This window comes from Periplaneta americana, chromosome 12 (genome assembly GCF_040183065.1).
Source record: "Periplaneta americana isolate PAMFEO1 chromosome 12, P.americana_PAMFEO1_priV1, whole genome shotgun sequence".
Lineage (NCBI taxonomy): Eukaryota > Metazoa > Arthropoda > Insecta > Blattodea > Blattidae > Periplaneta > Periplaneta americana.
The window spans coordinates 70,979,455-71,006,032 of record NC_091128.1 but is presented as its reverse complement, the minus strand read 5'-3'; the positions used below and the strand labels follow the sequence as shown (position 1 = coordinate 71,006,032).

The 26,578-nt window shown below is 36.9% G+C and overlaps 1 protein-coding gene across 1 annotated transcript in view; it reads right to left on the bottom strand.

Moving 5' to 3' along the window:
- LOC138710545 (ribosomal protein S6 kinase alpha-5-like) overlaps positions 1-26,578 on the bottom strand; it is a 308,053-nt gene that overhangs the window by 40,738 nt on the left and 240,737 nt on the right. Inside the window, exons 5-6 of the mRNA XM_069841517.1 lie at positions 12,369-12,479; positions 10,524-10,607 (exon numbers count right to left, since the gene is read on the bottom strand). Coding sequence (XP_069697618.1) covers positions 10,524-10,607; positions 12,369-12,479 — 195 coding nt within the window. The remainder of the gene's footprint in view (positions 1-10,523; positions 10,608-12,368; positions 12,480-26,578) is intronic.

Genomic DNA, 26,578 nt, shown 5'->3' with positions numbered 1-26,578 from the left:
GGTGGTAATGGTGGCTGATACACTTGTTGTTTTATAAAACCCCACAGAAAAAAATCACAAGGAGTGAGGTCGGGGGCACGTGGAGGCCAATGCAAACATTCTAAATCTTCACGGCCAGCACGCCCAATCTATCTCCTTGGAAGTCGTGTATTCAATTCGTTTCTGACATGTCTCTCTCACACGCTCCACATTTGCCTCACTTACTGATGGACGACCGGTTGACTTCAGCTTACAGATGCATCCCCTCGTTTTGAAGTCAGCGTACCACTTACGGATACTGGGCCACTGGATGGATCAACACCAAATTTTCTTCTAAAATTGCGTTGTATAGTGACAACAGATTGGGATATGTGAAAATCTTGCACACAAAATGTCCTCCTGTCTTCGTTTGAAGCCATTTTTCTGCTATATCGTCTCCTAGCAACGAAATAAATAAATATGCGACAGGTTCACCAACATAACAAAAAATATTCGAGTTTCTCTTTCCATTGATACCAATATCACGTTTCTAAGTGTCTCCTAACGATAGTTATTCAAGTTTGTAATAGGAAAGATCAGTGACACTGTATTTTATAGCAGGCTTAGCCTACACTTTCTGGTTACCGTAAGTATTTCGCCTTATTTATCGGTTTATTACATGTAGACCTTTTACAAGATGAATGAATAACTAGATAAGTAACTAAACAAAGAAACAAATAAATAAATTAATAGCCAAAACAAACAAACAAATAAATAACTAAATAAATAAATAAATAAATAAATAAATAAATAAATAAATAAATAAATAAAATACTTGTGTAATCAGAAAGTGAAAATCAACAGCTTATTTGAGGTACTACCTGTTAACATCGCATTCGTCAGACTGACACGTATTCACAATACTATTTTATTCGGAAAACGGTTTTTGTGTCACAGTCAAGGGCGGAGTGTGACCCTGTTGAAACATATGGGTACGCATGCACTATGCTGCCTCTTGCAGTGGACTCGATTGGACACAGCCTTGTGCAAAAGTAGGTCATGTTCTAAATTCTCAACTGTTACAAAACACAGTTGTATGATGAGATTCACTTCCATTTTCATAACAGTACCTGCAAGGTCTGATGAACGCAAGAATATTGCAGTATAGCGAGGAACAATGAAGATTCACAGCCCACAAAGGAGGTCAAGCCATCAAACGCTACCATCAGAGCAGAAACTTCAACAGTGATGATAATAATAACAGGAATGTTTAAGGTTAAACGCTAATCTACATGTTCTACATATGAACAAGTACGGTATGCAGAGTACAATAATTATCGGCATATGTTTAAAGTTATGGGATAAGAAAAACATTTCAGAAATAAAAGTGGAGCTTCACATGATAGCAACGGCACTAAAAAAAAAAAAACACTTCAGTAGCGAATAGACTGTACACTATGACAGAAACATACCGTATTTACTCAAATATAATGCGCCATCGAATCTAACGCGGATCTCAGTTTTTAAAGGCTTGAAATAAAAAAATGTTTTCTGGCTGGCGAATGTAATGCGCAGCTGCAAAATTTAGTTTTCTTTACCAGTATATCTGTCTACACTTGCCCTGATAAATCACGAAATGTAGCCACATCATTAGCTTTACCGGTACATTTAATTGTGTCACTAGTCACAAGGAGTCCATTTTTCCTCCTCTTTTGTATGAGTTTCAAAACCTCTACCTCAGGATGAAGCCTTCCTTTTCGTGGGCCAGTGAACCTCTTCCTCGTCACTTAAGTTTAGAAGCAAATATCGCCACTCTGTGTTGGCGCCATAAGCGAATATTGCTCGCTGCTACACCGAATTCTCTTGCAGCTTGCCTGTTTCCTTTAAAGTTTGCTTTCTGTCTTTCATCTTCTGATCAAGTATAACTCACTTTGGAGTTTTTACCAGTAATAACAACAATACCTACAAAAATACGGAATCGCGCGAAGTGAGGAACACATGCAGAACCTAAGCAGAACGATTAGCAGAATTTTCGAGTTTGCATACGAATCTAATACGCATCCCGATTTTGGAGACTAAATTCAGCTGAAAAAAGTGCTCATTAGATTCGAGTAAATACGGTAATATTTAAACATTTCATGAAAAGGTAAAATTATGGATTTTTAAAAATATAACAATAAGTGTAGATTATACAGTGTGGTCATTTCAAACCTTCCCACCTTGAGCAATTTTCAATCCGGTTCGTGATCAGAGATACAGTATTCTTTAGTCTCTCCCTGCGAAACGAACTCAGGCCATCACAGTGCATTTTCAATTCATAGTGAACAGTTTTTTCGAACTAGTTGCAAGTATGTACATGGTTATGCATTGTAACGCTAACACCTTCAACTTCGCCGAGGATATGAAAACTTGTGAGGTATGTAGCTATCTTACTTCATTTTCCAGTCACTAGATTGTACTATTTTTAACAGTAGAATATAACGCAGCACATTGACGTCGTTGTTTACATTCACAGTATGTCTGTCTACTATGTTCAATGAATTCTATAGTCAAGTTGTGCGTACATTGGTTGCTACAGTGCCCCGGATCCTAAGCCTGCCTGACAGGTGCTTTTCTGCGTACACGGAAATACTCACGCGCTGTTGCACAAATCTTCGTGCGAACAATGTAGAAACCATGCTTAGTTTATATTTTGGTGAAGCTGATATGTGATGTGTCAGCAAAAAAATATAACAATTTTTTTTCATTAAACATAACAAAATGCAACTGACAACTTACTTCACAAAATATCCACGGAAATAATGGCAGGTTTAACACATAAATCACCCATTTTATTTCACCAAAAAATACGGTTCCTATCAATGTTATAAAACTGCCGAGTTCTATAAATGGTATAGTTCTTTATTATATTTCTGCCGGTGAGAGATCAGTAAATTTCAAGTGGCTTTTCTTGGTCGTGGGCGTCAGAGCATTAAAAAGCATTGCCAACTTCGCTGTCTTTCTTCCCCCACGCCGCAAACTGTGACGTTGCACAGAGGCAGAGATACAAATAAAAGATCCGTACGTACTCGTAAAATCTGTTTACAAATGTCAGATTGGCAACATTTATTTTAATCAATTTTCCCCATCATTCAGCTATTATAGCAACACTCCGGTCTGAATGTGGCAAACTGACTAACTTCCATCTTACATCATAAGAATTAAACCCCCTGGACCTGGTCATATTTTACTCAGGAACCGATACGAAGTTCTAATACGATAGGTATTACTGCATGGAGCAAAAACCTGAAAATCTTGGCACTATGTTCAGCACCTAATATTTAGTAATTTTAAATACACCTTGATGTTATAATAAAAAAAATTATATGTAATTTAATGACACCCATTTTTTAATGTCATTACGGCAGGTAGGAAGAAGGGTACTAATTGTAAGTAGATGAAATTAGAGAATGAAAGTAATTTAGCGTGAGATTGGCCAACATGCTGATGGGCTCCTAACTTGGCAGTCAATTGTATTCAATTCGCGCAATTGGCTCGGTATGGGTTTTGGAGAACATGCCACATGTGGAAGTGGGTCAGGCGCGCCGAGCCGAGCGGCTGGCAGCCAAGGCCGGCCCCAGCTCACACTCTGTCAGTAGGTCACCAATCAGGTAACTGTCTGCAATTAACACCTTGCCACATCATTTATTACACTGAAAGCAAATCTGTACTTGTGCGATTAGCGGGGACAGTCTTCACCCATCATAATACGTAATACGAGGTCCAATAAAAACAGAGCAGACTACCGCGTTTGAAGTTACGACGACTTTTTTTTTCCGTATAGGTCAATATAGATTATAAAACAGAACCTTACTGACATTTAAACGACTGAAGAGGCATTGTACAAACCGTTCATAAACCGAGGAAAACTTGCCTAAATGGAACAGACAAGTTTTTCGAAACAAATTTATGAAATTAATCCAATCGGAAGGAGATACAACTGTGGGTATGTAATAAACCATTTTAAAGAAAAAATAATATGTTTATCTATTTATGTAGCGACCAATTATATATCACTAATTTTGTAAAATAATTCGCATCAATATACAGTAGTTAAGTTCTAATAGTGTTGCCTAGCCTGAAGAAACATTCGTATGAACGTATTAGGCCAATGTGAAATATTAATTTAAAAAATCGGTTTTAAAGACATACTGTCTAAACTACTTGATTTATCATATTATGATTCTGCGTTAAGAAAATCCTTGGCGCTATTTTGAGGAAATCACCATTTTGCGTTACGTATATTTTTCAAATAAAAGATAGCCTTTTTTTTTTGTAAAAATTATCAATTTCATAAGCTTTTTTCGCTGCTAATGACGGGTACTTGACTTTACGTCATTCACCCATATGAAGCCAGTTGTGTATACAAATTTACGGACAGAATCGTTGCCCAGGATGCATCACAGGAGGCTGGTCTACGCTACACCCATGATCAGATGAGAGATGTTGAAGATAGTTGGGATATCATAGGAGAATCGGAGCTGCCGGAGAAAACACCTGTATTACCTGGCCCACGCGCTTGTCCACCACAAGTTATAATTCGGAGGTACACTGGGGATCGAACTCAGGTCGAGATGATTATAAGTCCAGTACTCTAGCCACTAGACCACAGTGGCAGCTCTCATGACATTATTTCCTGATGAATTCACTACTAGTACCTAAATAAGAAAATAAAGGCAGAAAAAGAAAAGAAATATCTTTTTCGGTATTAGTAATGCTGAACATAGGTTATCCCTCTGTATTTTCATTAAAATCTTGAAATAGATTTTTGGCAGCATTTCTATTTTTTTTATATCTCCGCCTAAAAACCCATCACTTTAGGCAAGGACATAACAAGAAGCTTGAGGCAGAGAAGTCCTACAGTATGATATCGAATTATTGTCAGTTGGGTAGAAGCCTTTCGTAGAGGAAGAGGAAACTGTGGACGCAGATCCTTAGAAGGTGGAATTGGGAAGTACTCTAACACCTAACAAATTCACCAAACATGAATCCTTGTGAATATGGTTGTTCTCAAAAATTAAAGAACCCATACGAGGTATTCGCTTTCAAGTAAGACTTCACTTCCTAAAGACTTCAGAGCGCTCTGTGAGAGAGGTTCCCAAAAAAGACAGAACAGATGAGTGCGTCATCTTCTAAGGATCTGGCAACGTTTTGTTGACATGGCAGAGGACTATATTATAAGTATGTAATGTTAAAAGTATATTTAGTGTAACAATAGAAATATTGCCATTACTTTGTCTAATATTGACAAAATCTATATTTAATTTCAAGATACAAGTAAATAAACAAAACAACAAAAACACTACAAGTAATCAATCTGCATTACTTGGCTGCTTCCTCTACAAGACTAAAAGAATCTTTGAACTGAAGTCTGCAATTATCTCGTGCACAGCAACTGGTAGCCAAAACAACAAACGCAGTTACTGGAAAGGGTGAACACTTTCTCTTTTCCGCAGCTGGCAAGAGAGCCTGAGCGAAATCAGGTCGCTGTCGTGAATTTTCTGGAAAGTTGCTGCATAATTTCAACAGAGCCCGCTCCTGGTGCCACCTACATCTTCACTTTCGGAACAGTATCATTGTCTTCATTTTCTTTATTCTATTTCCTGATCCAACTCTCCAATGCCACATAGCCTATTTATCGCAATATGCCAGCCATAAATCTGTCGTTGATCTTCATATTTTACAGAGATGACACGAAATGTCCTATATTACACTTATCGAATCTCTTCTTTGTTCTGGTGGAACAGTTTCTGTACACTACAGTACAGCATCACTATTTAAATATTTGCGGCTGAAGGAAAAGTTTCGTAATTCTTTATTATATAATATATATATATATATATATATATATATATATATATATATATCAATCACATATGAAATTATGTATGTATGTATGTAGTCCACACCTGTGGAGTAACGTTTAGCGCGTCTGACCGCGAAACCAGGTGGCCCGGGTTCGATTCCCGGTCGGAGCAAGTTACCTGGTTGAGGTTTTTCCGGGGTTTTCCCTCAACCCAATATGAGCAAATGCTGGGTAACTTTCTATGCTGGACCCCGGACTCATTTCACCTGCATTATCACCTTCATCTCATTCAGACGTTAAATAACGTAAAAGCGTCGTAAAATAACCTATTAAAAAATGTAGTATGTATGTATTGTAAAGTAATGTTACCTGATATATGTACAGTCTTAGAAACAATTGATGGCGCGACTCTTGGTGGTGAAAATGTTTTTATCACACTATTTATTTAGGCTAAATATATTTTTCCTGGCACTTGTTCTACCTACTTAAGAATGACATATAACGAAACAGAACGAATGTTATTACCTCAGCTAGTGGTACGATTATGAACCTGGTCGCTCGGCCTTTGATCATGCGCAGTGCTTCCTTTCTGGGACTTGGAAAATATATGTGCGCCATAAATTATTTCTAAGACTGTACATTGGCGTCCATTAGAAATCCCAGTAAATATTAAATTTTTATCGTTCCACAGGGACTTTGATAAATAAACAAAAGAAAAACCAATACTGGACATTTGATACTGTTCAACATGTTCAGTCGGCATCCTATGTTGTTTATTTTCCACTCGAATTCCTAGTTCAGTTACCCATTATTTCAGTTTAAAATGCAGTACGGTATTTTATTATATTTTAGTGAATCTTATTTATTTTCTCATGTGATAGTAATTTGTTAAATAAAAAGTGACAGAGGATTCAGCGAACCACTATAATTTGCATGAAACGTTTACGCTGTTCGTGATTGTTGTGAGCATGCTTGGGATTGTAAGGATGTTTGGGATTTGAAATAAAAGTTTGATTTTTTCCATTTAATGTACTTCTCACATTTAAATTTAACAAGGTGAACAGCCTTTCCGTAACTACATCATAATTGCTTCCTCAATCCACGAGGCCTAGCCTCTAGACAACAATGCAACGGTTCACACATCAATATGACACTAACGAGTTGTTTGAAATTGCAATGAATAATGTATAATTATTATGGAAAATTGGATTCATGTGGAAATTAATACCGCAGTTAACTACTTTAGAATCAAACTATGTTAAATTAACTCTTTGTGTCTTTACGCCTATACTCTCCACATTTATTAATCATCCCCATTTGTGTAAGACTAATGATTTTTTTTAAGATTAATGTTTCGTTAAGATTTTACAAGCTAAAAACGTTTCACGTGAATCTTCTCCAAGTCCATCTGAAGCCAAAACCACAGATCTACAACAACTGTTTTTAACACGGCCCCCTTACACAATGATGATAAATCACTGAAATAAAGAAGCATCAAAATACAATATCGGTACCAATATTCGTTTATTAACTAATACGTCACCGTTATTGTTAGGATTGCCTATATAAAGAGACGACATCCCAGAAGGCTGGTTTATTTCTTTCAGGAAATGCTGTGCTGCATGTAATCTCTTAAAAAAAAAAAACAACAAATGAGGATGGATCTGCCAACATAATAAGCATAAGCTGCGCATTCTATTTGATCGATGCTGCAGCAGAAGTATTGAACAAATAGAGCTCCATATCTAACGAATGCATTGCGAATGGCATCGACGTAACTTCCGTTAAGTGGAAATATTGCAATCCTTGTTACAACCTTTCTCGAGTGGTACGCAGAAAAACGCTACACATTAAAATTTGAAAGTAACGCTATTCGTAAGCAAAAATTCAACGTATTTCTGTAATGTTTACATGTATCTTCTTATTTTGTATCTAACTTCCTGTGTAGTGTGAGGGTTATTCCTGCATACACTGTCTTTAAGGTCTTATTATGGTGTGAATAACGATTTCACAAACAGACATCAGGAATATGGGAATGCATCAGTTTGAATAACACCTATAACACGGGTTGGTACGCATTATGAAATAAAAATGTAATTGTGTGCATGCTATTATTAAGTAAAAATACGCGGGAGGTTACGCATCGATAATGACGCAGTCTGCGACGGCCATGCATGCATGTCTGATACGCGTTTTCTTGGCCGGAAACCAGATTGAACGCTCTGTATAATGAGGAAGTAAAAATAATATTTTAATAGCGGTATTCTTGTTGTATAATTTTTGGATTATGACAACAGATATTGCTCATTAAGTGCACTGTCCGCATTTCCTTCTTTAGCGATTAATTAATATGAATTACCATATGAATTAAATGAAATATGACATTTTATTGCTTTACAAATCCAATATATTATCCACTTAATTTCTCTCAGACCAGCTGAAACTACAGTTATATGTATATGGAAGATATCCACAGAGAAATGGAAGAAACTTTAACCTAATTTCCTCGTTCAAACAGAGTTAAATACTGTCCCAGCTTGCAAGACCCAGTTATGTAACGTGGCGTTAAAACCTCGTGGACTTGTGGCTGGTCTGCAGACAGGGAGTATCAGGTTGTTTTCTGGCCTCAATATGGGACACGAGGAAGTAGTGGCCAAGTGTTTGGCAAGTTAGCTGGCTGCCAGCCTCACCAAATGCATGGTGGGAAATGCTCCAATTCTACAACCAGTCAGAGCACAATGCCTCACTAGCGGCCAGTCTCAAGCATCTTTTCATTGGGTTCATGTACCAAGTGTATATAGATTTTAAAACAGGAATTTTTGTATAAATCTTACGCCATTTGAGACACGAAAAATACTCACTTTTCAAGCTTGAACGTTCTTTCAACGTAGGATCATGTGTTACATTTATGCAGGCCTATTTAGTTTTATGACATTAAAAGTAATGAACTTCTTAGTTATATTTTATAACATTTTATTACTTATATACATTTTTTACAACCTACATTTCCTAGCAGTAATAATACTGAAGTAATAGTAAATACTCCAACGTGCTAGTAATGATTAGTAGAAAATATACTGGCAGACTGGATGTTGTTGTTGAAGACGAAGAGACAAAATAATAAATATATAGATATAGCGGAAGAAACATGAAAAATAAAGTATATAAAAATCCAATTGCTCATAATAACCTCAATAAATATACCAAACCATACACTGCAACATCTTATCAGCATTAAAAAATTAATTAGAACTAATATTTACTACAGTAAAAGAACATTTCTAGTGTGGTAAATTCTATATCTTGTAAATTTTCAGGCACCTTCTAAGTTTTCATGCATCCTGTAAACTACAATCAGTCTTGTAAATTTTAAGGCATCTTGATATAAATTTTTAGGCGTCTTGCTGTGAAATCTGAGGCATCTTGCTGTAAACTCTTGTTGCATGTTTATGTGAAAAAGTTTGCAGAGAGATATCTTCCAATAAATATTTAGGCATCTTGCTGTAAATCTTGAAGCATTTTGTAACTTATAATGCAATGAAAGCGTATCTTGTACACAATACCGAATAATAATGCCAAATGTGTGTTGCATATGTTTGAAGAGTAAATTATAAAAATTCAACACCTCGTCGCACACAAGGTGAGCTAACACGTCATATAAAACATAATACACAATTTTCAAGTGAGAAAATAAAAAGTATGCACAAATTGCATTTCTTATTACTTGTGTATGATAAACGTTTATTATTATTATTATTATTATTATTATTATTATTATTATTATTATTATTAAAGTCACAATTATCTGTTTACATTATTATTATTCGCGTATCGTAATTATATTATAGCCTAAATGAAGGGTTCAGAGCCTTAGTGGGCCAAGAGCCATTTATTAAAAACGGAGAAAGCAAGGGTTAAAGTTAAGTGACTACCATAGTTTAATGAAGAGTGACATATCATTTAGTTTTAATGTGTATACTTTATATTACTTGCTATATGTTTCCATTGAATTATGGTAATAACTTCATTTTAACCCTTGTTTTCTACGGTTTTTAGTAAATGGCGCTTGGCCCACTATGGTTGTGAACCCTTCACATATTTTATAATCTTAAAGAAGATACTCGTAATTGCAAACAATGCTTATTTACCCCTTCCGCAAAGAAAGTAAACTAATGTTTAAACATGCTCGATCGTATTCTTAAAACTATCTTTTGTAACAATGTACACTACCGGTCAAAAGTTTTCGATCAGCTATGAAAACAACTATAGGCCTATACTTTATTTCAATGTACAAACACATCGGAAAAACTAAATAGACAAACAAAATAAATATTTTCTCTCTCTAGCATTATGATATGATAGAATATTCAAAACGAAATCCCTATTTTAACCACAAATCCATAGTTGTGATATGTGATCGAAAACATCTGACCGGTAGTGTACCAGTAATTTTTTTTTTCTCGTGGATCTGCCCGCTACTCAGTCCCGTATGTTCACTTACTGTGCCTGCTCTCTTTCACTTTTGTTTCATGTAACTTATGTCAGAGGCCTCTGTGATCTAACGAAGCTTCAGTTCATAAGAATCATCAGTCCGCAGAACAGAAATATGTGAAAGGTAAGCTTTGTCCGGAACCATGACAGAGTTATTTCACTTAACGTTAATCTATAACCCATTTTATACTGTAAACAAAATTCAATGTAATGTTTGTCTTCTACTTACGATATCGTGGCCGGTTGATCCTGCCCGCACCACCTCTGGTGCCATGTATTCTATAGTGCCACAGAAGGAATAGGCCCGCTGCTCCTGGAGAGAAAAAAAAAGTTCAAATGTCACAAAGTTCAAAATATGTAGAAGTGCTTGGGACAGTAGGTCGGAAAAGATATCCTCTCCTCAATTTCATACACTGCGCACGTTTTATTTCCTTACCCCTCAAGTGGCACTTCACTGTTCGCAGCTGCCATACCTCCTTCCGTTATGCGGCCCGCAAGATACTCGCGAAATAATACCTAGGGTCAACGGTTTCCAGGGAATCCGCGAGTGATTAGAAAGTGGTTCGCGGAACCTAGGTGTGTTTTCAAACGACATTTTAACTAAGTTTAACTTTTTATCACATTCTCTCATTTTTATCAGCTTGTTGCATTTTTTTATCTCAGACATTTCAAAGACAGAGTTTAACGGAAATGAGTTCGCCTGAGGGACTTAGAATTACACTTGTGGTATCGCTCAGGTATCAATCGAAAATTCTTTCTCATTGTCAGTGACTTTCTAGTAACACATGATAATCAACTCTAATCCGATATGTTTGCACATAAAAACACACACACGCACGCACGCACACACACACTCACACACACACTCTCATTGATTGACATTAAAATTAAGTGAATATTATCCTTTCTGTAATAAAAAACAAATTATTAATATTAAAAATACCTTCTTGATCAAGAGGGGCTGTTAGAATTATCTTGTGATTCGAGCTTAAAAATGGGGTTTCCTAAAATGCCCTGTTGCAATCTTGGTCGCAAGCACTTCCCATATTTACATCCTGATGTTTTCCGAACAGCAATACAATTAATGCCGTTTGCATTGGAATGCTTGTGTGCGAGTACATTATCTTTTCTAGTGGTGCTGAAGAACATCTTAATGTAGAAGTAGCCTATATTTAATTCTGAGTTGCGACGAAGATTAACAATAACTGAGCCAATATCAACCATCTCACTGATAACCATACGATAAGTCTAAAAGACGGCTTAGTTTTTCACAGAAAAGACATCGACACACTTATGCTAAGTCTAAAAAAATTGGTTTAATTTTTCACAGCCAATCACACCATTGATAATCTTATAATAAGTCTAAAAAAATGGTTTAATTTTTCACACCATAGACATCAACACCCCATTGATAACTTGATGGTAAGTCTAAAAAACCTAGTTTCATTTATCACAGCAAAGGCACGATATTGTTATTACATTATTATAATTAAAAATAAAACACATTGTTTCATTTAAAAACGCTCTACACCAAGAATTACATCGTTTAATAGTTTCTGAATCAAAACATGGGACTTCCTATTCCCTGGACGCTTCCAGTCTGTTTAAAATTTGTAACAAAATCATTGACTATAGGGCGACTAAGAACTTTGATATCTGGAAAATTTTCTAGAAACTTTTTCTGCGCTTGACGGGTACAGTCAGTGAGTTACATAAGAAAAACTACGCGCCCTAACTATTCATTAGACCAACCAGCTATGACGCCAGTTGTTTTGTGAGTGGAACTCTACATATTCCTCAGACACAGTAGATCTGCTATGAAACTGTATTCAAGATAGAGGGAAGAGTTCGACATGAACTCGTTAACAATTTATTATCTTGTTGGTCAGCTTGTACAGGGTAAAGAACGTAAGGGAAACTCTTCATACAGCTGTGGGAGAAATTGCCGCGTAGAGGTAAGAAAACAAAAGTAGATCCTATGTATTTAACTAATGGAGTCGCATGCCAAAGTACAGATGTAGCTAAAAAAACAACATAAAACATTGTTGTGATAATGGCTATATGGTATATTTACCTTCTCGTGCGGCAAGAACTCCTTGCTAAGCCCAAAGTCCGTAAGTACGATGTGCCCCTCGGAATCCAGCAGGATGTTCTCTAGCTTGATATCTCGATAAATAATGCCGAGCTGAAACAAACAAAAAACATACCGGTAACAATTTTAATATTACATTTCAATATCCAGAGGATACATAAGGGTGCGTGCATCAGTGCAGAAAGTAGCTATTTGTCATGAATTCTTGTATGCTACAACAGTGGAAACAGTAAAACTCTGTAATCTGGCAGCGCTTAAGAGTCATACAGTCACCAGGGTCCAATTCTACAAAAGTATGGTATAGTCTGCAGTAATTTGTGAAAATTATGATTGTGTTTCACAATGTGTGGTGTCCAATTGTACTTTATTACTCCATACTTAGAAATTACAAGTGAAACTACCACCCTTTTGTTTTACAAAAGTAATTGCAGACTATTAGCCTAGATCATATATACCCAGATAGCTCGGCCTTATAGGCTTTGACGGTGACAACTTTTGTCAGATTTACTATGCTGCCATTTAGTTGTTACATAAGGAGTCACGGCATAATTCCCATTTGAATTGCAATAGCGACTGTACTGCCATCTCGTGTTCGTTTACGGCGGACGGGTGGCGATCCTGGCGGTTGTTCTCTTCAAACTGTTGCCAATTTTAACACAGGGATGGGCTAACTGTTACATATATTGTCTAGGGTATTAGTTCACATGGTCGGTAATCGTTTGATCGAAGCAGCAGAGACGATACAAACAAAACAAATGAACGTAAGAGGAAGAAAACGATCACTTTTTAATTAATTAATTTCGAGCAGCATGCTTTTAATTATCAGTGTAATTCGATTCTCACTGGTCGAGCTAGCGTCAATGAGCTCGTTCATTGGCTGAGAAACATTCGCGTGGGATATCAAGCAATTTCGGCCTGTGTATGGGATCACTGCCTATCCAGCACCGTGATGAATTTGGGGAGCTGCAATGAGTAGCGAAATTCGGTTTCGAAAGCCAGCTATAACTGCTAGTGGGATGGGGGGAATCATCGTTATCCCCTTACTGGTTGGACGGTCGTTCAATTCTACTGAGGCATGTAGACTGTCTTGGACCTCCATGGACTGTCGCGCCACTTATAATAATAATAATAATAATAATAATAATAATAATAATAATAATAATAATAATAATAATAATAATAATAATATTATTATTATTATTATTATTATTATGTTGCACTGTATAAAAATAATTGCCATGATCATAACTTCGCGAATCGGCGAGTTTTTATATTGTATAGCGCAAAGACCGCTCCTTTGGTAAAAAAAAATGGAGTGCGGGTGTATCGGGGACACGGTCATGGGTTTTACGTGAAGAAGTCTGGTTTAAATCGACAGATCTACACGAGATCTCTCGTTTCGCACCAAAATCAGCGGGCTAGCACATCGGAATCTCGAGATATACTGCCTGGAAATTTTCGCTCACGCCCAAAATGGCCACCAGTCGCCGCGGGACCCCATCCGTGCATCGCACATGCGCGGCACCAACTCAAGGTAATGCTTGCATCGTAGTTGTATACCCGATCGAAAGATACCATTTATTTCAATCATGTTATTAGTCCGAAGTTATAGTGTGGGAATGGAAAACATCGTCGTTTTCCTCCTGGTCTCCCATGTGTCGGTCTGATTTTAAAGACGTCCACTTCAAAAAGCGGAAGGCTGTTTGCGAGTTAAGGAAAATACCTCAATAAGAACATAACGGTGAAGATGGCATTTACTTTTGTAAGCGAGTGCAAAAGCTACGAGGGATGATATAATCTTATAGCTTACAAAATACTGCCAGGTGACTGAATCTTCTTCTAATATGGCAACGATAACAAAGTTTGATGCAGACTGTACATTTCCTCTTCCACACGACAATGACAATGTAACTGTTGTGATGCTGTGCTGTGTAAGAAACAGACTTGTACTCGTTTTGTTCTGAATGAATTTCGATTATTATTATTAATGTTAGCCGCTAGCGAGCTTATTCAAAATGTTATGCAAGATAACGCTCACTGTGCTATCTCAGTTCCTCTTATACACTATTCTTTAAATTTCTTCACAGAAAATAGGCTATTACGATTTGGTCTGGTCGGTAGGCACATTAATAATACCGCCATGTTACATCGACACAAACAATTGAATTCTAGGCCTCATAAGTCACATTAACTAATCATTAGAAACAAAAAAATATTAGATTAGATTCTTCGCAAAATTTTAATTTTTAGATAGAGAGAACATTACACCACATAAGACGCTTATAAATACTAGAAATACTCAGCAACTGAAAATACCCATAAAATACCTACTTACAAACTGGGTAAGTGCTCATTTTTTGTCAACGATAAAAATTAATTATTATGAAAGCAATCACTGCCAGATTACTGGATTATTGTCTACAATCGATACATATCGTTATTCTCCGCTGTGGCTCTATGGTTATGGGTTCGCTTCCAAACCAAGAGGTTCTTAGTTCGATTATTGGCGTGGGCGGAGATGTAGCCTACAGCTCATGCATTTTGTCAAGACACTCGCGATGTGCAGTACAGGAACAATGTTTCTGTGAAGGGGGTAGGAATAGAAGGGAAGGTCGGGCGTGTGTCTACTGAGTTCAAGACAAAGACAAACCCATTCCCCTATATTTCGTAAGTACTCATCCGATCTCATGCGCAGCTCTGTAGGAAGAGTGGCGTCTGGACATAATGCATGCGCTGTATCTCCATTCACGGATCTGGGTGTTTTTGCCTTGTATTAGGCTATACTTGTTCTGTGACGTTTATACGTAGATTCACACGATCAGCAGGCCAGCAACGTGAAATAGTCTAATTAGCTGTACGGAGTGGAAGGGGACAAAATAAGATGAATCAGGGCACATAAAAGTCTAATATCATTGTGCTCCTTTGTGAACGGGTTTTGAGAAAGAAAAACAAAACATTTTTAGTTGAATTTTCGAATCGGTACTCCATGAAAACGGAAGACGTTGGAGAGGCGATGTTGGGGGATTTTGTAGAACAAATAGCAACAAACGTGTCCTTTATTGGTTCGGTGAGTAACATAGACGATTTCGCCGTAATTTCATTTAAGATAGGTAACAAAGTGTGTGACAGGAAGATGTGGCAACAGTGAACTCAGTGACGGTAGAAGTAAGTCGGAAGCAAGACTAAAACGGGAATAAGAAAATGCACAGCCAGCAATGTCCCTCTGCAACATGTTAGATTACTGAACATTTCGTGCAGTGACGTACATAATTATGATTTGTCTTGTAACAGCTACTGTTACGTTAACACGTATTGCAATGTTATCTGTTCGCTTCTATTTGAAAGTATTAATACTTTAAAAATCGTTCACAAACGACCACAATGATATTCGACGTTTATGTTTAACTTCCCTCCCTAATAATCTCTCAAATGACCCTATTTAGTCCTCTTCCACTCGGTATTATATTCCTCTACATCGCATTGGAGTATACAGTAAGTCGGTACTAAAGGCGTCGGTAAGATAATACAAAGAAAGAAGGAAAGGAAGATCGTTAAGAAGTGAATACACAAATGTTGATCCTTGATCCAACCAGTACACGAATCACTATTGTACCACAACTGCGACGTCTCAGTCTTTGTCTTATGCTGTGGTTTTCTGTTCAAATTGTGGACAAAAATAAAACCCTTCTTAAAATAAAATTGTAGACTATGAAAAAAGACATTTAATAATAATAATAATAATAATAATAATAATAATAATAATAATAATAATAATAATAATAATAATAATAATAATATTAATAATAATAATAACAAATGATTTTTCGGCTAATATCCTGTAAATATCTATTAGTACGCCTTTAATTTTGCCCGATTTGTAACTAAATTAATTATTACCCTGATGGTCTTTTGTAATTAATTACCACATTATACATTTACTAACGGTTGCCTGGCAAAGTCTGTGGCAAATTTCTGAAATGTCAATTTACATACTGTAATTATTGTGTTCTTGCTGATATAGGCCTATATGAATATACATCTCTTGCATGTGACAGGGACCTTGAAAGCCCGACGTATCTGTGAATAAAGCTAATTACATACTGTACTTCGTGTTTTGATTGCACATATTCATTCTTTGCTAGAATGAAGCTAGATGAAATCGCATGACCAGTTGTTTAACATTATTATTTCGAAACTATTATTAGCCTATATATTCTATTCTGCAGCTGCATCCAATATCCATTTTACTCTATTTAAGCAGTTCTTTTCTTGTAATCCCCTTTCCTTCATGGTTTTCTGAATATCATTCTTCCAGTTCTCGTCGTCCACGTATTATTATTATTATTATTATTATTATTATTACCACCATTAGCACTACGAGGGGGAGAAATTAACATTGTAAATTGCGGCACGCACAAAACTTCTCGTTCTCGGTGGTCTAAAGGTTATCATGTTACTCGGAGGATTTCAGTGTCGCGGGTTCTAACTCGGCCGAGGGTGATACAATTCACAGCTTCATTTCCTCCACGAGGAAAGTATAACTGGGAGAACAGTGTCACGTTTTACGGCACATGGGTCTATCCCTGGTAGAGGGCCCCAAGCAAGAATTGTCAGCCATTTATCTTTCACGTTGAATTTTGACGCTGAATAATCTCTGCAGTTGAATGTGTTGTTGAATAAATATCAATACTGCTACTATTACTACTGCTGCCGCCGCTATTGCTATTAGACCTATTGCTAATCCTACTACTACCAGCACCACAATCTGGTTTCAATCCAGGGTGATGATGGGAATCTTCTCGTTACCGAAACTTCCAGAACAATTCCGGGATCCATTCATGCCGAATAGAATACAGGATCTTTCCCGAGAGTATGCTTAAAAGTCAGTCGAAGAGTGGTAACCACCACACCACTCCATTCTAAGTGCCATGGGCCTATTCCACCATTAACATTCTCAACTTTTCATTTTTCAGTTTGCACTTTTCATTGCAGTTCTGTTCCACTATTACTTTTCAAAACTGGTTCGCAAAGTGAAAAGAGGAAATTTTTCAAAGATATTAATTTTGTTCCACCATTACAACAATTTTGAAAAGTGAATGGAATTTTTGCAAAGAACCAAGTCTCATTGCCATTGAGATTAAGTACATTAGATATATCCAGTATATTTTTGCTTTCGACTCAAAACAATTTAGAGAAAAATATGATAAGATAAAATTTGCTATTGTTAATACTACTGTATCTTCTTTTTATATTGCTTGTATTATTTTATTTCTATTTCTCTTGTTTGTTTTGTAATTATATTTTTTATTCTGTATATTTAAATTTAAATAAAAAATAAATAAATAAGGTGATTCAAGTGACGAAGAACCCCAAAAAATGACTATATAAAAACAGGATAGGTCCAAGTTTCTGTAATCTAAGTTTTTCTCAATTCTGTGAACGTTTTCGAATTACGCCAACTCAAGCAGATTATGCTCTTGAAAGAATTGGGCCTATTCTAGAACCAAAAAAAGAAAAAAAAGTCTCTCTCTTATTTAAATAACAATAATGACTCATATGTCATCATTGACTAAGAAATGGAGCTCAAGAACATGGAGTTGCAATGACTGACATGCAAAAACTTTGAGGAATTAAATTAAAAGTGCAAAGCAGTCTGTTATTCATGGGGGAACACAAAGACATTTTACTTTTCAAAAGTGATATGTTGCTAAGTTGCAAACTTTAATGGCGGAATAGGCCCCTGGTCATGAAAGCATGGAGCTCTACCTCCATAGCGTGTATAGGGGGTAGGGCTACCTTTTTACTGTAGCAGTAGTAAGCAATCATATTAGGACACAAACGGCAAACCGACGCTGTAAAGCACCTCGACATTTCCCCCGTTAAAGTAAGTACAGTGCATATCCCTTTCAGTTCTTTGGTAAAAAATCTTGGCATTCACATGGATAATAATCTCAACTGGGACATGCAAATCACAGAAACCTGCAGAAAAGTATATTCTATTATTCATGTGCTAAAAAGGATAAATGTTCATCTTCCCTCTTGCTTAAAAAAGTCCCTTGTGCAGACCCTTGTATTTCCCCATTTTGACTATGCTGACATTTTACTGACTGACCTTTCCAGCGACAACAAAATGAAACTTCAACGTGCTCATAATTTGTGTGTACGTTTTGTAAGCAATGTTCGTAAATATGATCATATTACCCCATCCCTGGAAGCAATAGGTTGGCTTAAACTAGATAAGAAAAGAAATTTACATTCACTTCTCTTTCTCTTCGAAATCTTGAACTCTTCTATTCCTTCGTACCTGTCGTCTCGCTTCACTTACCTTTCTTCCCACCACAATCTGAACACACGCTCTCGCCATGAAACAATACTAACAATACCATCCCATCGCACCTCCTCATACTCATCCTCTTTCACAATAGCCCTGCCAAGACTCTGGAATTCGTTACCTGCTAGCATCAGGGACTGTCGAAATAAAATTCAATTCAAACGCAAACTTACTAGGCACTTGGTCAGTAATTGAGACTCGTTCAGACATGGTTTCTTGTAAATAGTTCTTTTAATCTACCACAAAATATCTCAATATCCGGTAATTTCATCACTATAGAATTTTGTTATTGTAGGTTTAATTTGTAATTTAGTAAATACAAAAATATTCTTTGTTCTTAACTTCTATGATAAAATGTCTAGCTTTCATTAATCAGGTATTCTTGTCGTACTTTAATTTTTATTGTAATTGTCATTGTAAATTTAATATTAATTGTAATCTTATTGTTCATGTTATAGTTGTAATCCCCTGGTAGAGGGGCAGAGAAGGCCTGACGGCCTTATCTCTACCAGGTTAAATAAATAAATCTAATCTAATCTAATCTAAGCAAAAATATATTTATTTGCACAATAGGTCTTTAAGGATGTTTCTGCATCTGACATGGTGCAAAACCCCTAATCTCGTACTATCTTCAATTCGTGAAAAGCTTCCAAAACCAACTTAAACTCTATGGGGAGAATGTCTGCAATGACGTACGAATTTATCTGAATCTTGATTTGAGAATTTGGGAGGTTCGGAGTTCGAGCTCAGATACCAACTATACTGACTTGTGCTTTTCCCAATAATACCAATTGAAAGGGCCATGACCCGCCTCTTTTCCAATCCTAATTAACTCTTCATCACCAACGTGCTTCATAAACCATCATAGCATTCACTGCGGAAGCCCTGCCATCTAGCCTGAAAGATCGACCCGGCAAGGTGTGCGCTCTGTGGGCATGATGGAGAACCATGACATAGCCCTAATGGTGACACAGTAAATGTATAAGACAGTTTGTTATTGTTATGACGAAGTCATTAATTGGAAGACCCGGACCATCTACTGTGCAGAACTCCCACCGTGAAGGCCGCAATCTCGCAAGGGGGCGGGAGGAGGCGTCTGTCTGTAGGAACGTGTGAAGAACAGTCGGACGAATGTGGGCCGGTCTTCCTGGAGTGGGGGAAGTGCTCACAATTGCATAATCCGCAGGGGTGTAACCTTGGTGAGAGTGGCGATATTCATTAGCTTCGTACAGTTTTTCTCTCTCGTCCGAAGGTTTTATTTCTCTCTAGACGGCGATGTGAGTACGGCCTTATGAACCTTATAGCCATGACCTTCGTGCCTTGCAAGGTCTACACGAGTGACGTTCAGTTTTATATTGCCCATTATAAGGTTACTTAAGAGCAAAAGCCAATTGTTTTCCGAACAGCTTATCGTATTTGTTCCCACATAAAAGTAAAAACAATTCGGTGCTTCCTAATGAGAGGGCACAGGAATACATTTATTTCATGTATTCGCTCTGCTTGTATGGTTTCCATCCAGCATTCATCCATTCCTGCGTCCACATAGAAATACATGAATTGCTTTTAACTACATTTACGAATGATTAAGAGTTGTCATATTTAGCAAATAAAAATAAGTTATAAGGCACCAAGTTAAATTTGAATTCCTTTGATTTGCCTTTACACAAGTAGCTTATATTCAAATAAAGGAACAAAATTACATGCGACATAGGCATACTATGTACTGTACTAAAAATTAAGCATCGTTTAACTTAATATATAAATTGCAGGCTAGCCTAAGCACTGGTCTCAAAATTACATACCCCTATTTTAAATTGTATTCCCCTGACTATTTCGCTCATATATCAAAGCACCAAAGGAGTGTAAGAATCTAATGAGTTTTAACCAATCAAAGTCAAATCACAGTCTAGTGTATACAGTCACGAAGCTTGAGGTGATGAAAGTACTAAGGACAATTGACTGTGCCGGTATTATTTCGCATTGTCTGTGATGAGGCGATAGTAGCGATCCTAGTGGTTAGCAACTATCTATGGATGCATATCCCTACGTATTGAACTTTGTGACTTTTATAAGTTACTAGACTGTGGTCAAATATCAACGTCCATCTTTTCGAAACAATCTTGTCGCACTTGATGTGCATTTGTTTAACATTTTGTGGTGCCTCCAGCGAATAGGGATTATAAAGAATAGACACTTCGCGTCGGTACCTTTGATGTAGCCGGACTGATTTCAATGACCTTCAAGCCAGCTAAAGCGTGAGATTCTGCTTTCTCCCTAGAAGTGGCGCTGACATCACACCAGCTAGCAGTCGACACAGCGGAAATATAACACATAATTAATACATCTAGATACATTATGTACTCAAATAAAATAAATTGGATCCATAAAATAATAAATCCGTCATTAACTGTAATGTATAGACTCTACAGTTCCTTTATAATGACAGTTGAGACGTTGACCCCAACAACAATTAAAATATGTAATGATTTGATAGCGCTGAAAATGGAAAAACAAAACTCTTACGAGAAGTAAAACCATATACCTATATTATATTATATACAAATATTAAACGAATTCGATACTTAATTTTAGAATGTATTATATTATTTTATAATATAATTTATTATATCTGAAATATAAAATATTATTATTACAACCAGTTTGTCACTGAGAAATAAGGAAAAGCCGTCAACTTGAATTTATTTGAAGCAAAGCGTTACTGGATTATGCAATAAGGTAGGCGATGTTTGGATCCTCTGTCTCAACTCTATTCTCAATTATTATCTTAGCGTATGCTCGATTACACTAACCTCTAGCGCTTGAAAGTGGAACTAAACGCTGGCGCACAGAGAAAGAAAACACAGGAAATTTCGCTCAGTGTCCATTCTTTATAATCCCTATTCGCTGGTGCCTCATGTTATATTTTCATCGTTTCCTTAACAATAAAGTGAGCTATGAAATTGCGTGATGGCTGTGCCAGCAGATGTAAGTTTTAAATATCTTAATTTATAGCCTAAGAACCTGTTTCCGTACACTATGTTATAAATTGTTTATTGATATGCCTATGTATGCGAAATAGTCTTCTTCAAACATCACAAGAGTTCTGATCTTGGTGATTTTACTAGATGAAAGTAGCCTACCTAGTTCAAAATTAAATGTTATAACCTCAAATAGGCCTATTTGTTTAATTTTCCTGTTACAGCTATTGTTTTTGCCCATGAAATTCATATTGCACGGTGCCAAGGCCATGCCGGCCAATGAAATATATTAAGTTAGCAACTTAAATATCTTATTTAATAGTAATATAATTAATATTTTCTTTTATTATTATTATTATTATTATTATTATTATTATTATTATTATTTGGTTGTGTGTCAATCCATCTGGAGAAGTCCAAGTATATTTATGTATATTTTATGTATATGATGATAGAGACTGGATTAATCTTGCACAGGATAGGAACCGATGGCGGGCTTATGTGAGGGCGGCAATGAACCTTCGGGTTCCTTAAAAGCCATTTGTAAGTAAGTAAGTACTCGTATTATTATTATTATTATTACTACCACCTGGGAGGAACTAGCAAAAGACAGAACAGAGTGGAAACGTTTTGTGAAATTGACATGGAGTCGAAATGCTCCATAATGTCCTTTGATTGATTGATTGATTGATTCCCTTATTATTAATTATTTATTATTATTCGCAAAAGTCTTATTCAAATATCACGCGAGTTCCCATATTTTGATAATCCGCAAGCGCGTAAAGATTTAGCTGTTCTTAACAGTAGTTCCTTGTTTTGCTTATGAAATTCCTTGCAATTGTAGTTTAGGTTCCATTTACACTGTAACAGAACTTCTATAGTGGTCACATCCAACTTATGTCGTTCTTTTGTCGACTTAACATTCATTAATCAGAAAACACGTTCAACGTTTGCATTATGAGCTGGTATAGGTCCTATTGAATATATACGGGCACAAATCTAACAACTCCGAGTAATGTTCCTCAAATTTTATTTGGTGAAGCACATAATACCATCTTTTGTGACATAACTTCCTTTTACAGTGTTCAGGATTTGTTTGTATCTTTTGATCAACTATTTTTGTAAACACTGTCTCCACTGGCATAATTTAATTTATTGAAACAAATACTCGTACATATAAGACATTTCGGGCGTCCTGGCAAAATCAAGGGCGTTGAAAGCATTCACTCTGAATCAGAATTGGGCAAGAGAGTCACCCTTGGAGGGCTGAAATCAAAATTTGAGGGCCATTTCTCATGCACGTTAAGTTTCAACTCTTGATTTTACGACGACGACAGTGACAGCATAATAGAAGTTTTCACATCTCTGCAGGAATTAGATTGCTGTACTCAGCGTTTTCTAAGTTTAAAAAGGGTGCTCGTCGCTTTCTATCGATCAGTAAGCCGATTCTAAAATAAGCATTTGTTACAAACAACTCCTCCAAGAATAAGATACAAACAATATTGAGAACAGCCATTCAGATTATTCTAATCTCAAAGAGGTTGTTTCTTAATATAGTTGACAACGCTACCGAAAGGTTAGGTTGTTTACATATGACTGTGCTCGCAAGCAGGCACACAACATGGGAAGCTGAAGTCTCCGGCCTGTTTTTCACGGATCGTTACATAATGCTAAAAGAGGGTTGCATAACGACCGCGATGTTCAGGTGTCTGTGTGCGCGCGCATCACGTGGCCAGGAGCTCGCGTGTCTGTATGCACAAGGTCGCAGATAACAATAAATTGAGATGATAACCGAATTATCACACCGAGCGTTATTTTTATAAACGCGTAGGCCATTATCAGCGTGGTCCAACTCCGACATTACAAATGACAATCAACACATGTCTGTCGAGCAAACAGAGATTTAGAAAAAAAAAAAAAAAAAAAAAAAAACCTGAAAGGTCCCTGTGGAGAAATCGTTTAAGTAAAATTTAAGTTGCAGAAGTTCGTAACTTCAAAGCTTAGCGATATATGACTTGCTAGGTATTGCCCCAAGAGTTCATGTATTTATAACGCTTTGTGAGAGCAATAACTATTTGCTGATAAATAGGCTAATCTAAACGAGCTATTTTTAACCATAAGATGTGTTATCTTGCACTTCTTAGATTGCTGGTAATGAATATTGGAATTTACGAGTTTACTCAGGTGGATTTAACCGTTTGTAAAGACTTCAACGAGCAGAATAGTTGGGGCGAATACCAACAAGTTAAGGACCCTGTCACTGGACAAAAAATTCTTAACGGTGTCACAATACAAGAAAATTCTCTCCATGAAGCTGAAAATTCTGACGGCATATTCCAAAAGCAAGTCGATTGCATGCTGTTGCCAAGGCGATAAGTTTTGTTTACATAATGTGTCATGGAGTTTGAACAACAATTCTGATATTGCAAGCAAATACTGGAGTGATCCTCGGTTGGTTGGCTGGCTTCACGAGGGTTCCGTACACTTAGGTACGTTGTGGCCCATTATGCGCTTTACCCTGCATATTTTCAGAGCGAATAGCTCATGTTGTATGTAACAAAAAAGTGTAATACAGTATTGATGGAAAGTTTTTTTTTTTTTTTCAGAAAAAAACTCAAATGTTTAACACTCTCTTATTCGGTAACTATTGCGAGTAGGATCGTGAGTTTTGTCCATATCGATAGAAATCTAGTAAATAATCATTTATCCTTCTGGTGGATTTCAATAGCGTGGACGGTTTTCGTGTAAATTTAATTTTAAAATACTAATTTCAAACCAGTGAACAATACAACCATACTGCAACGTTGCCTTTGGGAGGTAGTTCACGTAGGGAGACACACATCTGTATTACGAAAAGAAGAAGCAGTGTATTAGCGGCGATGTTGCCAGACTGCTAAAACTTCCAACTCAATTTTCTAATTAACCGTACAAAAAGTATTATAGGTTTTATATTCATTTAAGTGTACTCTATCGTCCCTTTTCAATCTGTGGGATTATTTCACTTCCACCCCATATATGTGAAGATGTCAAGTCCGACAGGTGGCCGGGAAGGTATTCGTGAATCCGACGCTGACAGTTGAGCCATCTTGCCTCAGCCCCGGATAGAGCCAGGTCCCGTTTCGCGGACGAGTAAGTGCTGCTCGGTTCCTCTACATTTAAGGACAGAGAACACTCCTGGAAAATATGTTGGTTGGTATCATATGCAATGATTCGTTTCGAATATCGGTTTTCAAATAGGGGAGAGTCGGGTAGTATCGGACATCGGGTAATATCGGACAGTGCGTTTCTTTCATCTACCACCATATGGTAGTACCTGAATGACATGGTTACGTTTCTCTATGCGACATCACAGAAACGTAACCATGTCAATCAGGTACTATCATCGTGTGGTAGATGAAAGAAACTCACTGTCCGATATTACCCGATGTCCGATACTACCCGACTCTCCCCTACTGCGTCACTTCTATCTTGTGACTTAAATTCGCCTTCCCTCTCCAAAGCTTCCAATTTCACGTCGGTACGGTTGCGCCTAAGTGAACATATTGTGGATGATATTTAATGGAATGGTTCCTGGCTGCCATGTCAACATTAAGCCGAGATTTAAGCTTGTATTAAGAATTACGTCCAACATTTCACAAAATTCAAGACAAACTATAGATACAATCGTATCTGTGCTCAAGAATCTTATCCAGACGGTCCATAAGATAACAAAACTCACAGATTCCTTTGGTGAACCAAATTAATTGCAGTTAGTACAGCAATTTGCTGCGAGATGGCACCTGTCAGTCAATACTCTCATTATCGCGCGCTTCATGGCCGTGTTAGGCAACTCTGTACTCCACGTGCGATGAAGGTCGAGCAACGCTCGCAAAAACAATTTCACGAGCAGTTAATGAAAATAGCAAGTTCTTCTAGAAGTCCGGGGCTCGATTCGTAAGTGCCAAGGAAATAGGCTATGATATTTTGACTTGGAATGCCTCCCTACTAGTCAGCCAATCATCTATCAGACGGAATTGCGTAAAGAAAGTTCACAACGAATTAAAACAGACTGGATGTTTCTTTGCTTGCAAACAACTACATACATGGTCATTTAAACATGTTCTCACAATGTGACGAATTCATTTCCGAGCTTATGGCAGCTGTAAGAAAAAATGCATTAACCCCTCGATACAGAAGATCACGGATTAACAAAACTGAATTTTGACTTGGCTGAGAAATCGAGAAAGTTATGCCTTTCATTCAGGGACGGATTATTTTACATGCTTAAAATCTACGACAAGAACCTCACAGCTAATAAATGCATCTTTATTGTCCTTAAATCATTGAAATAATGGAAAGAAGGGAACATCGGAGGAGAAACAATAAATAAAAAGTATGCGATCACGTATCCTTGCAAAGAAATTTGGGCCTCAGAGGAAGTGTCTATGTAAACTCCAAGCCTGTTGATCACTTGTCTCATTCCGATTTCGACCATTTCGTTGAGGAATTTAAGAGAATTTTGAAGGACAAAAAACCAGGAAATTGCGAAATCATATCCCTCAAGTGGTATGCCTATTTAAATCCGAGAAAGTCGGACCTAATGGAAAACACAGTAAGCTCTGGCAGTCGAATTTAATATAATTTGTTTGTTAAATGTAATATACTCTACACTATTTGGTGGCATAATGCTGAAGATGCCGTTTAAAATCTCGGCGAGGCGAATTCGTATTTTCGGTGGACATGGACAACAGTGTGGGGTAGGTTTTCAATAGATACCATAATTACCGATTTTTGGAAATTTTCTCCTAAAGAAAGGACGTTCTGGGTCAAATGATCAAGAAGAACGAGTATTCTAAAAAAAAAAAAAAAAAAAAAAAAGCATGTGAACGAAGAGAGCGTGGGTA